We start from the raw sequence: 14,776 nt of genomic DNA on the forward strand, positions 1-14,776 counted from the left end.
ACAAATTCAGAACCCCAATTCTTCGTTTTGCTCAAGTGTTGATTTTTCTTCTTCGGGTCCTAGGGCTTAGCGGACGTAGCTCCAGCGTTCCACAGAGATGGTAATAAGTGATTTTTTTGTGACATAGATCTTGCTTTCAACGGCTTTTCTTTCCGATTCATTCATAAGTAATGAAAGTCTAATAATTTTGTCTAACTTTTAGCTTTCTGCTCCTGCTGTTTATGTCTGATTTGTGAAATTTTTTATTTTATTTATACATGTATTGTGAGCTGGGCTTTCCTTGTTTTCGATCTTTGTCAATTCTGGCAGTGAAGTTTCGGTCTTTTATTAATTTTTCATCGTTTATGACCTCTAATCGATTCCCTTCCAGCAAAGTTTGATGTTTTTTTGGTTATTCTTACTGGATGATGTCGAGTTCAACGTTTAGAAGGTGAAATGGGGCTGCTAATAGCTATCTTATCAGATTGCTCTGGCAAAGCTCTGGAAAAATGTAAAACTGAACTCTTCTGTGCTCCTTGGCTGAAGCAAGAGGAGCACTTTTGTTAATTAACTGGCCAAAAGTTAGGGCTAACTTATAAAAGTATTGTAGACATATTAAGTGGACTGTATATTTTAGGTATGATAAATTGGTTGTGCTTATGATGATCATTGCCCCCCCCTTTGTATTGTATGGAAGCCGCCAACTTTTTATGATTATGTTTTGTGTAATTTGAATTTTGCAGACGACCCCGTTGATTGCAGGAGTTGCCATTGCCGCTGCTGCTTATGCTGGTAGGTATGGAATTCTAGCATGGCAAGCTTTCAAGGCAAGACCACCAGCTGCAAGAATGCGGAAATTTTATGAAGGAGGTTTCCAACCGAAAATGACAAGAAGAGAAGCATCTCTTATTCTCGGAGTCAGGTATGCTCTCTATGCCTGTGTCCTTTTTACCTAGACATAATACCTAAAGTTTGTCTTGGCAACTTATTTTGGTTTTCCGGCCCTTACTTGTACCTTAAAGCTCCCGTCTAACATTTATACATTATGCCTTTAATTGTGGCCTGATGATGCGCTTTTGAGTTTGCTTTCCATTTGTTATCATGGGCCAAGAATGTTGGAATATTTTCTAACCATTTCATTCATTCCTATTTGTTGTCTGAGATGCTTCATTTTAAATTTCCCTGGGTGGTTGGTGGTTGGTGGTTGTGGGAAATTCACTAGATCAACGGTTCCTTACTCCGAGTGTATAATACTCCGTAATCAAGAATGATGGAAGAGCATTCTGAATGATATCTAGTTATATAATGAAAAGAAAGACAATGGTTGCCTGTTTGTTTGTTTTAAGAGTCCCACATTTGATAAAATAAGAGAGAACATATGGGTTTAGAAGGCCATGGGTTAGACTCGCTAATTTGTTGGATTCAATCTTTTAGTGTGGTTTGACCCATGTGCATTATAGCCCAGTTGAGTGACCCTGGTCCGATCTTAGTTTATAACAGTTTGCATTTCGTTGTCGTTATAATTGACATCAAAAAAATTTTATACTTTGTTTTCCTACTAGCTCATTCGACAAGCTGTGTAGTTTGTGCATCTATTGTACCAACCAAATATATATTTACTTCTTTTCAACAATGTCACCAGAGAAAGCACTCCAGCGGATAAAGTGAAGGAGGCTCATAGGAGGGTAATGGTGGCTAACCATCCAGACGCAGGCGGTAGCCACTATCTCGCATCTAAAATAAACGAAGCCAAGGATGTGCTTCTTGGGAAGACGAAAAGTAGTGGATCTGCATTTTGATTTAGCCACATATTAATCAATTCTTTTAAAAGACTAGTGAATCACAAAATCTCTATCCCTGGAGCATCCAGAGTACCACATGTTCATCAAACCTCTACGGCAATTATATACGGAAAATTTTTGGGCTTCAAGAATTAATCAGAAAAGTTACTAGGCCTTTCCCTTAGATGGGTTTGTTGAGTGAGGAAGAAATTTTGCTTCACCCCTGTTTTCTGCTTTGTATACTCTGTATCCCCTAGGTTTGAATGCAATTCATGGTTGCCTAATGACTTATATGTAATAAATTATTTACCTGAACTTGTCTTCTGTGAAATGTAACAGTTTTGTCCTCTATATGATGCCATATTTTCATCCCCATTGTTCTTTACTTTGATTTACTTGAAAACCTGCAGTTTTACCCAAATATATGTCCTTAGTGTAAATTCGTCTTGTGAGACTAGCCAATAAAAGATAAGAAGTAGGAAAGTCAACCTACGGAAGTGGCAGGACGGAAATGGGGGCAAATTATACCATGGACCATGATCTACTTTCATTGTAGAATGTAGACTTTGGTTCAAAAATAACTTTCAGATTCTGTATCTATAGTTGACACATGTTGTACATGTAGTTATCATATTATGTGTCAGTAATTATCAAGTTAGATTATGTATCTATAGTTGACACATTTTGTACCTGTGGTTGATTGTTTATGTACCTGTAGCTATCATATTATGTGTTAGTAATTATTAAGTTACTCCGTATTTGTTTACATGTACATAAATTGTTAACTGTAAAAGTACATAATTTTTGTATCAAGATTCACAATGCAATATGAATTCTGGTCTATGGTGTAAGTGTATATCAATTGCGGAAATGGGTTTGTGGGCCTTTTGCAGGTTTCTCAGGAGGTGTGATTATTCTTTCTGTTCATTAATCCAATCAGAGAACATAATGCCATCCAATTTGTTTATATATTACTGAACTCCAATTTGATGCAATTTTTACAAATGGCAATGTTTCTTTTGATGCCTTTAGAGAAAGTTAAAGTTTGTGTTGTTGGCCTGTTTAATTTGTTAATCTTATTTCGGCCCACTATTGCAATTTACAAAGCCATAGAAATTTGGGTTGTTCTGTTACATAGCCCGTTACATAGTCCCAGAGGTCGATAGGTGATTCTCACAAAAAATCAAATTTGAAATTTTAAAATTACTATGTTAATTGCTACTACTTACCCGGCTCAAATAAAGTTGTCCCCACACAACTTTTCATTGATTTACCATAGAGCTGGCGGCCAACAAATAATTCTTACAAATAATTAAATTTGAAATTTTATTGATCAACTCGAATAAGATTTCTCCGTACAACCTTTCTTGATTTTAAGATATATGGAAAACTTATGCAACGCTCAAGAATTTTAAATACATTTTATATAGAAAAACAATACTATATAATTTATCATCAAATTACACATTAAATCTCGAATTATGCTTATAAAAAGATTGCTTGTGCTATTGAAATGATGGACGGATAAGAACGCAAGGGGGGTTTGGTACGAGGTGCGCAATGGCCGTCTGCCAACCCAAATGGGTATGATTAAGTCTTTAGTAACAATCCTCCATTTGGTCATTATTCATTAATTAGCAACTAATTAAAAGGCATTATTGGTTTTTACATCTCTTTCGTTGATTACTTTAATAATAACAAAAACAATAATTCGCATGTCAAATCGCGCGTGTGTTTGGAGTAGCTGTGTGATTGGGTGGATTCCCTTAATTACCCCTTAAAAGCCAAGGTTAAGACGGTAATCACATTCAAATTAAATGATTAATTAATAGGGAGTCGTTAATCTGCGTTATTATAAAATAATAATGATATTAACCAGAGAGTACAGTTAAAAAGTAACCATTGTTAAACAGATTTGAATGGGCTGGCAGCCCACATGCCGACAACGTTATCTCATGTGCCCTGTCATTACTATACTATTATTTGTCTCTTTCTTTCCTACTTAACATGCCGTCTTCACACTCCCTTTGCAGCGCGTGACTTCATTTTTAGATCGAAATATGAACTTTTTTTAGATCGAAATATGAACTTAAGAACATCCTCAATAGATAACGATTTTAATTGTGAAGAAAGAGAAAATAAAAGTATGAAAAAAAATGAGGAAAAAAATAACAGAACTAACGCGCAATCCACCCGTCTACTAGGCGCGTATCAGTTGCGCGCAACGCACAACTGATAAGAAAGTAAATAATAATTGGGTTAAGCTAATTAAATTAGAATAGACACACTTATTTCAACAATAAATTTTGTTTATTTTAACAATTAAACTTACATACATACTATTGATTAATATGGTTAACTACCTTAAATGTTCATGTCATTTTCAATATTATAAAACAAAAATAAAACCTTCTTCTCCTAAAAGAACAAAATAAAATCTAAGATTCTAACTAGTACACATTGTGGACTTTCTTCATTCCCAAAAAATCCAAACATCTTCATATCAAATTCATCATCCTAATATGTTCTATTGAGAAATATGAGTTCAAAAAATCAAGAATAAAGACATAAACGAAAGAATAACGCATGATTTATGTTGTTTGATAGTATATCTATGTCCACAAGAATTAAATAATTATTTTTATTAAATGTGATTATCATATATCGAACATTACAAATATCATATTTATATGTAATCATAATCTATGATATATTTACAAAATTACTTGTGTACCGTGCCCAACGATCTACACATAAAACCTAATTCGGGTCCACTCTATTCGATTCGCTCCAGTATACTTTAGCACATGTAATCTTCTAGTAACATATGAAACATATATGATAAAAAAAAATCTTAAAAATCAAATATTCCATTCCAATCACACAAATATATAACAAGACTTGGACACAAAAAAACTCTGTTGTCTTAATATACAATATTCTACAATATTCAGATAGTGTTTTCCTATACTATAATCTTACAAAAATATTATAAAAGAATTGTTGTATTCCAATAATACCGGAGCGTGTGGTATATGTCTCAGATGTTGCGATTGTTATTGAATTGATGGAAAAAAAAAATAAAAACAAAGATATTTTTTAATTTATTTTAAAATTTTAATGGTTGTTCTATTACAAGATGGTAATTTCACTAGATTCTAGAAATTGAAATTACAAAATACACTTTTTATTTTGTACCCCTTTGACCCTTTTGCCCTTAAAGTTTGGAGAATCCCATGAACGGTAGATTGTGTAATGACACCAGGTCACCATGTACCCCTGCTGATCTATTATTATTATTATTATTATTATTATTATTATTATTATTATTATTATTATTATTATTATTATTATTATTATTATTTTGTTTTTTAATTCAAATTAACATTTTTGGAATTTTCTGTGACCATCATTTATGACTCTCTCTTTGGCCCCCAATAGTGGATTTCTCTTCGTCATCCATCTCTGCCTCTCTTTGGCTACCATTTTCAGTTTCCTCCCTTTCAAGTTTATATTTATAATTCCTGGAAATTAAGTTATGAAAATAAATTTAAAAATTTTAAGAAATTGTCTTACCGTGAGACATATAATACATTTTAATTAAAATGTAATACATTTTATGAATAGATTGTAAAATATTACATGTCTCACGTGAAACATTATCACACAAGTATTAATCGTTTTTCTTTGAATCTTTTGATTAATGCATGCCAGTTTTAACCATGTAGGAAATTTTCATAAAATATTTGAAATACATTTTTTTTTTAAAATCGATTATGTAATCTCTCGTTAACTCGTTATGCATTATAGCATTTATGACATTCAATTTTAAATTTCAAAATTCAAAATTGTAACCCCACTTAAATATGGAGTACTATTTAACGCATCCCCAATGGGCCAATGTGCAAGAGAGAGTTTCAATACTATATAATTCAAACTTTTTTAAAAATCAAATTATAAATATACTACTAGTGCACACCACATATTTTTTTATTTTGTGACAAATATGACTTGAAAGCCTGCCAAAACTGTATTTTTCCCAATTTATTTACGCTTATGAATTAATTTATCATTAACTAATTATTCGATTTGAGTGTAAAATATAGCAAAATACACCTTTTATTTAAAAATAAGTTGAAAACTTAAATCTTTTTGATCAACCCAAATCATTACTGGTGAACATCGCTCAAAACATTACCACTTAAATATCATTTTCACCTTAATTTTTCAACAAATCCAATCGACTTGGTTTCCTTAACTTTGATCATGTCCAAAATTAATTGCAACTTTTTTACATTCCTTTGTAACTTGAGCTTTTTAAGGTGGCCAATTATAAAAGCTTGAAAAAGAACCCCTAACCTTTTTTGTTTAACTTAACTTGGCAACTTGCTTTTGTGTGGTTTATTAATGGTGGGGAAAGGACCAGTGGCCCCAAGAAGGATGAAGATTGAGGAGGATGAGAAGTAGCACTGCCTTGCTAATGAAGCATGGGTTTTGAATTATTTGAGATAGATGATATTTTGATCAATTTCAAAGCACATACATTTTTATGAATAATGTTGCATATCATAAATAAAAGTTGATGTTATGCCGAAAATAATATTCATTCAATGGACAAATAACAAGCACAAAAAGGGAAGGATAGAGCTAGTTCAAAATTTGGTTTTATGAGCGTTATAGTCTAGGTTTGTTAGGATTGATTTGCACTCCCTTGCGTGCGAGAGGGTCTCTATGTTATATAATTCATTTTTCCTCTAAAAAAGGTTTTGTATATATAGTAGTGCAAATCGTTTTTTTTTTTTTTTTTTCAATGTAGGACAAAGGCTGCTTACCAGCATTCCCGGCCACTTTTATTTTTCAACTCAAATGAGTCTATTTGATAATGAATTTCTCATTTATCAATTACCTATTTTGAGCATACAATATATCGATATCTTTGTCTCACTGCGAAAAACTCGAATCCAATTTGAGACAACCCAGAAGTGAATCCCACATATATTTGTACGACAAAATAACTACTTAAAATGTCATTTTATGTTTTTTTTTTTCTCCAACAGTTGCGACTCCATTTTAATTAATTTGTCATGAATTTCTTATAACGAAACAAAATTATATATATAATGTGAAATAATTTGAGAGATTTAACATTCTTCTAACGTTGGTAACTTTTGATTTTACTATTTTATTAACGGGATAAATTCCTTTTTGTTTGGAGAAAGAAAAACAAATGATTAGAGTGAATGCACTATTGGCTATATATAAATGTGAATGCAATATTGGCTATATATCGATTATAACCTAATATTTGTTTTCAAATTACAGTTTCAATTGCAAATTTAATTCATTTGTTTATTAGTTCATTTTTTTTACGGAGGACGAAAGAAATTCACAATTACTGCTTGAGCGTATATATCAAGTAAACGTAAACTCAGTTATGTACATTTTTCTTTATGAATTGGGTGTCACTTGTGTGAAATATGTGATTCACATAAATAAACAAAAGTTCATTTCACCTATATATACTTGCATGCATTTTGTAAATGTGTATATATTTATTCTTTGTTTTGTTGCTAAAATCGATTCATGGTGCAAGACAGAATGTAAATCATACAAATAAATGAGTTTCTACTTTAATTTTAAATAAAAGAAGTTTAAATATCTGTCAAAGACTTTGTGGTCTAGTGACAACAATTCAAGTTACTTAGTAAAGTCTGTAATACTCAAGTTTAAATATCTCTACAAATTAAGTGAATTAAACCAATGTAAAAATTTGATATTCTATAATAATCGCAAAATGTAAAACTATATATATATATATATATATATATATATATATATATATATATATATATATATATATATATATATATATATATGAGTTATAAAATAAAAAAAATTAAAATTATAGCAATACATGTTTAGGACAAAGGCAAAAATGCCTTTTGACCAGATTAAGAGAGTGGGGGACGGCACAGGGGGATGTTCCTGTCATTTAACAGAGGGCAAGTCGGTCAGACAAAATATCTCCGCTATTTCTTACGGAGTATTTTATTATTAGTATTTATTTGTTTTTAAAATTTTAAAATCTCCACACTAATTGGCTGTGGCCAGCACCATCTGAACCGTCCACTCCCACCATCCAACGGCATCTAATGGCCCACGAGAAATAGGAGGGAAACAATTCCAGCCGGTAGATCTATCCGCTTCCTTGTATAAGAAATGCTCACTAGGTTCTCACTCTCCTCACACTCCACCGCTACATTTCACTCCCTCTCTAAACTTCCGATCGAGCGACATTTATCTCTCGATCGGTTTTCGAATCTCCTCCGGCTAAGTTCAAATTCGCTAAGGTAATCTCTCCTCATTCTGTACTCGTAGATCTGTGTAATCTACAGCATTTCGCGTGTTTGTGTACTTGCAATCGCTTTTCGAACTCATTGCTTCTCTGTTGATTCGTAATGAATGTTGGAAGATGCGATTTCGATTTGCAGTGTTCTCTAGTTTGCTCCTTCTTAGTTGTTACTATGATATCCTGTGTAAATGATGAGAGGTTTGATGCATAACAGCTCTCTAGATCCGGAGGTGTCTAGTTGATTTCTCGGATACGTTTTTCGTTGTGTTTTACTCTATTTATGCGTCTGGTTTCAGTCGTCGATGGTTTTGTATTTCTGCGCATTTGTACTGTTTGTCGGTTTTTGGATCTGAATGTGTTTTTTCGTTCCAACTTTTAAAATTCAAAATATGGTTTGAGAGCCATCGTAGTTTAATCTGCTATGTTCTGGTAGATTTGGTCAGATCTGTAAATTTGATAACAAAATGATTCTTCTAGTGCAAAGATGCTTAGATTTGGGAACTGATACTTTGCTTTGAGTTTTATGTAATTCTGTTGATGGATATGGACAATCTGATTTCGCGCTTGTAAATTGTGAAATCTGATAGAAATTACTGGTGTTAGTTCGTAGATTTGTATACATTTATTTATGTATAATTGATAATGACTTAAACTTTGTTGTTATGTTCAAGCTTGAGTTTAGGTGCATATCATGCATTCTTGCTTATTGATTAATTTTTTTAGTGTGTAATTGTTTTATCTACCAAATTTCAGGGAAAATGAGAGAAATCCTCCATGTTCAAGGTGGGCAGTGCGGAAACCAGATTGGTTCCAAATTCTGGGAAGTTGTCTGTGATGAACATGGCATAGACCCAACAGGACGCTACTGTGGGACTTCTGATTTGCAGTTGGAGCGTGTCAATGTGTATTACAATGAGGCTTCCTGTGGAAGGTTTGTCCCTCGTGCAGTGCTCATGGATCTGGAGCCTGGCACAATGGATAGTGTTAGGACTGGCCCTTACGGCCAGATCTTCAGGCCCGACAACTTTGTGTTTGGTCAGTCCGGTGCTGGAAACAACTGGGCTAAAGGGCATTACACCGAGGGTGCAGAGCTTATTGATTCAGTTCTTGATGTTGTGAGGAAGGAGGCTGAGAATTGTGACTGCCTCCAAGGTAATTAACTGCTTTCTTTTGTTAGTCTTTGTCTTTGTTCTGAGCATTGCAGTTGTTTCTAACCTTTAATGCATCGTTGGTTCACAATTTGCAGGGTTCCAGGTCTGCCACTCTCTTGGTGGTGGAACGGGTTCTGGTATGGGAACATTGCTGATCTCAAAGATCCGGGAGGAATACCCTGACAGAATGATGCTCACATTCTCTGTATTCCCATCACCCAAGGTTTCAGATACAGTGGTTGAACCATATAATGCCACACTCTCGGTGCATCAGCTTGTAGAGAATGCTGATGAGTGCATGGTGCTTGACAATGAAGCTTTATATGACATATGTTTCAGGACTCTGAAACTCACCACTCCCAGCTGTGAGTATACTTCTTACATTTAATTGTATTCAATATCTTGTAGTGTGTGGCTTAAAGTTTGTCAAGATATCCATTAGGTGGCTTATTACTAATTTCTGCATGTTGATGGGTTCTTCTGTTCTCTGCATTACATAAATAGTGAAAATGTGATGGTTTTGTTGAAGATATTATTCAGTTTAAAGCTTAGAATCATAATGGTCTTGTGGGTTATCCTGCAGACAAGGGCTGTGATTTAAGTTATTCCATATTTGTTAGACCTGCATATTAGTTGGGATATTACTGGTGATGTTGCCTTTGTGCCGATCCCTTTTTTCATCACTAATACTACTTTTTTTTTTTCTTTTTTTTTTTTCTTTTAGTTGGTGATCTGAATCACTTGATTTCTGCAACAATGAGTGGGGTGACCTGCTGCCTCAGGTTCCCTGGACAGCTCAACTCTGATCTCCGGAAGCTTGCTGTCAACTTGATTCCCTTCCCTCGTTTGCACTTCTTTATGGTGGGTTTTGCTCCTCTCACTTCTCGAGGATCCCAGCAATACCGTGCCCTTACAGTTCCTGAGCTTACCCAGCAAATGTGGGATGCCAAGAACATGATGTGTGCTGCTGATCCTCGCCATGGACGTTATCTCACTGCCTCGGCGATGTTCAGGGGCAAAATGAGCACCAAGGAAGTGGATGAACAAATGATCAATGTGCAAAACAAGAACTCCTCTTACTTTGTTGAGTGGATTCCAAACAATGTGAAGTCGAGTGTGTGTGATATTCCTCCTAGAGGTCTCTCAATGGCATCTACCTTTGTTGGCAACTCTACATCCATTCAGGAAATGTTCAGGAGGGTTAGTGAGCAGTTCACTGCCATGTTCAGGAGAAAGGCTTTCTTGCATTGGTACACTGGCGAGGGAATGGATGAGATGGAGTTCACTGAAGCTGAGAGCAATATGAATGATCTTGTTTCAGAGTACCAGCAGTACCAGGATGCCACTGCTGATGAGGAATGTGAGTACGAGGAGGAAGAGGAAGAAGCTTGTTGATCACTGATGATAAGGAAGGCAATAGTTAAAAAGCTCGCTCTTATCCTATGTGATGTTACATGTATTGTTTCTCTTATTTGTGTTGACTTAAATATGTCCCCTGTATTTGGATGGTTCTTCCAGTCTGTTTCTGTAGTAGCCATGCCTAGATGTGGAGGAGAGTGGATGTTTTGGGTAGGTGTGGAGTTGTTCCTTCTGTCCATTTAAATGCCGTATTTGATGATACTGAGTATGTTGTTATTTGGATTGTGTACTTCAAAATCTTCTGTTATGGCATTGAATTTCTCCATTTTCTTTTCAAAAATATTGTGCCATCAGTAGATGATTGAAATTTTCTTCAACGATTGAGTTGTTTCAGTATTTCAAACCATTTGCTTCCTGGCTGCCTTCCCCTGGACATTTCCTGTTGCTTTTCTTGCTGATATTTTGTTCAATGCACCTTATAATTTAGCCGAAACATTGTTGTATTCTCAAGTCATACGTTCATACTGTTACTAGAACTGGGTGCAGGGCACGACATGTGCGATAGATATTTTTTGTGAAGGAATATCTTGGTGGTGGGTTTGGATACTCATGTGATTCAATTAATGCCTGATAGGGTAAAGGTTGGAATTGCAATATAACCGACAGAAGGAGCATTGGCAAGGTGAGTACTCTACCCAGCATCATATAGCTGTCCTTTTAACAAGAATGGACATTTGCATTATGATATGATAAGGTTCATCACGTGATTTTGCAGCCTACAAGTGGCACTCTCTTAGTGGCACCGTTGTCCATGTGGAATTTACACTACATGTTTGGCTGTGTTCAACATGGTCATAACATTAGTAATCACATGCATGTGCGCGCCACCTGATATGTAAATAAACATTATCCCTAATTTCACTTTATCTTTCTCACTTTGTGTTCTCCATTTATAACTTTTGACAAATATAGTCATATATGTTTAAAGAGAATCTTAATTTAAATACTATTCATTGAGAAGATTCTCACCTTTGTCACTACAAATTGGTGAGATGAAAATAAATTAGAGTGTCTTTTGATTTTATGTAACAATTAAATGTGTAAATTAGAATTGTATTGTGAGACAAAAAATAATGACTTTATCCTCACTCCTTAACTAAGATTTGCCAAAAATTATGATGGAAGACCAATAAAATTATCGAGGGACTAATATCAATAGTTTTAAGTGGTAATTTCACTAAAGACAATAGATTAAAAGTGTAACAGAAGATTAAAAGTGTAATTAGTCCATAAACAGGAGTATAAAATTTGGTATTACAGAAAAATACTCCATAGAAGTCACTACCACCACGTCCACCTTTAGCATCTTTTATATATATATATATATATATATATATATATATATATATATATATATATATATATATATATATATATATATATCGAAAGGTAACTGAGCAAAAGAAAAAAAAGAAGAAGAAATAAGTGATAAAATAAACATATACATAGTTAAATTAAGATAATTGGATGAGTATATTGTTAATATATCTTGAAAGCCGGCGATTTGGTAGGAGATGTAGGCACAATCTATTTATTGGATTAATTCATATTTACATGTAACTATCACATGTACATATGATGGTTACAAGCAGGATATATACCAAGCAAATAATGTCATTATATTTGCAAATGAAGCAAGTCATTATGCTGTCTAGTTGTAGTAAAAGACTACATATAGCAACACAGAGACATAAAGCTGTTATTTAATATTTATTATATATTAAGTTTTTTCTTTAAAAAAAAAACCCAGAGGACTAGAGGAGAGTGGTCACTTCTCATTCACTTCTCAACAGGCATACATATTAGCAAACAACTGATTTCAAACTTTTTTTTTTTTTTTTTTTTTTTTGCTAAGTCTACTAATATGTAAATATGTTACCATATCTGTATATTGGCAGCTTTTGCCTTTTAGTGGTATAAAAAGGACTAAGTTAGCCCCATAATAGGGGAAATATCCCCTATTGGCATGTTCTTAAGATTCTTAACTTTATCCAACAACAATAATGAAGCTTAAAATCATGCATCTCACACTATTACTTTCCAGTGATGATGAGCCATTTTAGGAATAAATGTGATAGTTCTACCAGCAATGGTTTTAAGAAAGTTGATGTGTAGAGTGTGCAAGTTGATAGAGAGGAGATCAGAGCAATAATCAATGGAATACATAACCATTCAAAATATCTCTAAAGCAACGTGTTTGCATGTTTGGGTTACCTCCCCTGCTCTCCACAAGGTTTCAAGTTCAACTTTTCGTGAAAGCTGCCTAATCAAATAGGTTAAGTAGGAGTGTGTTGAAATATGCACTAACAGAGGCGATCGAACCTATGACATTTAAAGCACTAATATATATCTTACATCTAGGCTACTTCGTCCATTAGTTAAATTTATATATATTTAGTAGTTGTAAACGTTTAGCGTGTATATATATGAGACCTATACATATAAATACAATACGTATAAAGGGGATGGGGATGGGGATGGGGATGGGGATGGGGGTGGGGGAAGGGGAGTAGCTGCCCCGCTGCCCCCATTATGGATCCGCGTCTATGCACAACAAACAATGTAGGATATGAAACATGGGAGGAAAGTATAAATAGTATGTGATTATAAATATTTTTTTCAAATATACACAAGAGTTGCATCAGATAAAACCATTTATTAAAGGAATTGAGAGCATAACATTCTCGACTTACCTTCCACCATTAAGCAAAAATGTCTTTAAATTAAAATTCTGACTAAAACGTTATATGTGTCCACCACTTGTTTGTTAACTTGTCGTAAGGGCTCTTGACTCCAAAAGGCACAAGATGATGGTTAAGCCGTCGCAAAAAAAATTAATTCATGGTATAATTTATAAGAGAGGCCGGGTTTTGTGATAAATATAAAATGTAGCAACATCATTGTTTGACCAAAAATTTGTCATAGGAATGCTGTGATTCAAGTTGTCGGCATTACATATTGTTAGTAGATTAGAAAATGCAGCTTGTAGGAAATATATATATGTAGATGGCCGGACTTCAATGTCCATAAACTTGACTTTGCGAATTGCAGGGTTGAGTGAAGATCAAATTTTGTTGGTAGAAAATGCTAGCAAGATATAGTAATTGGGTATATTAAATACATGCACTTTAACATGTATCTCAGATAGAACTTGTGAAATAAAAGAAATTGAACAAATAACTTAAGTTGCTACGTGATGATTTAACCAGGAAAAAATGTTAAAAAGATTGTTTTACACTCTCTCAACTTATGCTGCATCTCCATTCACTCAGAAAAAAAAAATGCAATAATGATGACATTAAAATCACTCTCACAAACATAGAGATCATGAGTAGTTACAAAAAGTTTTAAAACTTCTGTTACCAACCTTCAATAAGTAAAATAATAATTTAAATTATTTACAGATTACATATATTTAAAACTGATCAATAATTAATTATATTAATAATAAATATAATATGCATCCTCGAATCTTCATCAACAAATCTTATATCAAAAGATTTTATCATATATCTTCAATGAATATCTTTCGATACCCAAGATATATTATTTGAAAAAGATTTTATGATACTCCATTCCAAAATAGCTTACTAAATATCTTTTCGATGCCTCAATATTTAACGTTTGAAAATATCTTTCAATTATCTAAACATAAAATCTACTACTATATATTTCTAAAAGAAAATAACAAAGTGATGATGTATTTGCTAAATTAGAATCCTTAAGATGGTATAGAGATATATGCATTTATATTGTCTGATCGGCTTTCAAATTTCAAGTCAGGTTTTTTTTTTTTTTTTTTTTTTTTTTTTTTTTTTTTTTTTTGTCTACTATTTAAGATAAATAATATTGGGAAAGATAAACTTATCTCAACACTTAAGTAAGTCATATAAATTAGTACGTAACGGGGCGTTTTGGAAGGAGTGAATTATGCGGGAAATGAATTGCAATTCCATGGGAAATGAATTACTGGGAATAAAGTAGGAATTTAAATTTCATTGTTTGGTTTACAAGAATATAATTACTGGGAATTTTAATTTCAATGTTTGGTATACATGAGAATTGAAAGGGAATAAGTAGTATAAAGTCTAAAA

At 33.4% G+C, this 14,776-nt stretch overlaps 2 protein-coding genes across 2 annotated transcripts; both read left to right on the forward strand.

The window, feature by feature from the left end:
* On the forward strand, positions 1-2,111 carry LOC109159067 (mitochondrial import inner membrane translocase subunit TIM14-3-like). The gene is made up of 3 exons (XM_019307068.1): positions 1-100; positions 723-901; positions 1,622-2,111. The coding sequence occupies exons 1-3, from the start codon at positions 98-100 to the stop codon at positions 1,776-1,778; spliced, it is 339 nt and encodes a 112-aa protein (XP_019162613.1). The 5' UTR covers positions 1-97; the 3' UTR covers positions 1,779-2,111.
* Positions 2,112-7,975: 5,864 nt separating this feature from the next.
* Positions 7,976-10,962, forward strand: LOC109159066 (tubulin beta-5 chain). The gene is made up of 4 exons (XM_019307067.1): positions 7,976-8,110; positions 8,866-9,264; positions 9,359-9,628; positions 9,988-10,962. Exons 2-4 carry the CDS (start codon positions 8,871-8,873, stop codon positions 10,656-10,658), a joined length of 1,335 nt encoding a protein of 444 aa, XP_019162612.1. The 5' UTR covers positions 7,976-8,110; positions 8,866-8,870; the 3' UTR covers positions 10,659-10,962.
* The last annotated feature ends 3,814 nt before the right edge of the window (positions 10,963-14,776 follow it).

This window comes from Ipomoea nil, unplaced genomic scaffold (genome assembly GCF_001879475.1).
Source record: "Ipomoea nil cultivar Tokyo-kokei standard unplaced genomic scaffold, Asagao_1.1 scaffold2826, whole genome shotgun sequence".
Lineage (NCBI taxonomy): Eukaryota > Viridiplantae > Streptophyta > Magnoliopsida > Solanales > Convolvulaceae > Ipomoea > Ipomoea nil.

Coding starts and splice junctions, on each gene's coding strand:
- LOC109159067 (XM_019307068.1), top strand. Junction 902..1,621: donor TCTCTTATTCTCGGAGTCAG/GTATGCTCTCTA, acceptor CAATGTCACCAG/AGAAAGCACTCCAGCGGATA.
- LOC109159066 (XM_019307067.1), top strand. CDS start 8,871: ATGAGAGAAATCCTCCATGTTCAAGGTGGGCAGTGCGGAAACCAGATT. Junction 9,265..9,358: donor GAATTGTGACTGCCTCCAAG/GTAATTAACTGC, acceptor CACAATTTGCAG/GGTTCCAGGTCTGCCACTCT. Junction 9,629..9,987: donor GAAACTCACCACTCCCAGCT/GTGAGTATACTT, acceptor TTTTTCTTTTAG/TTGGTGATCTGAATCACTTG.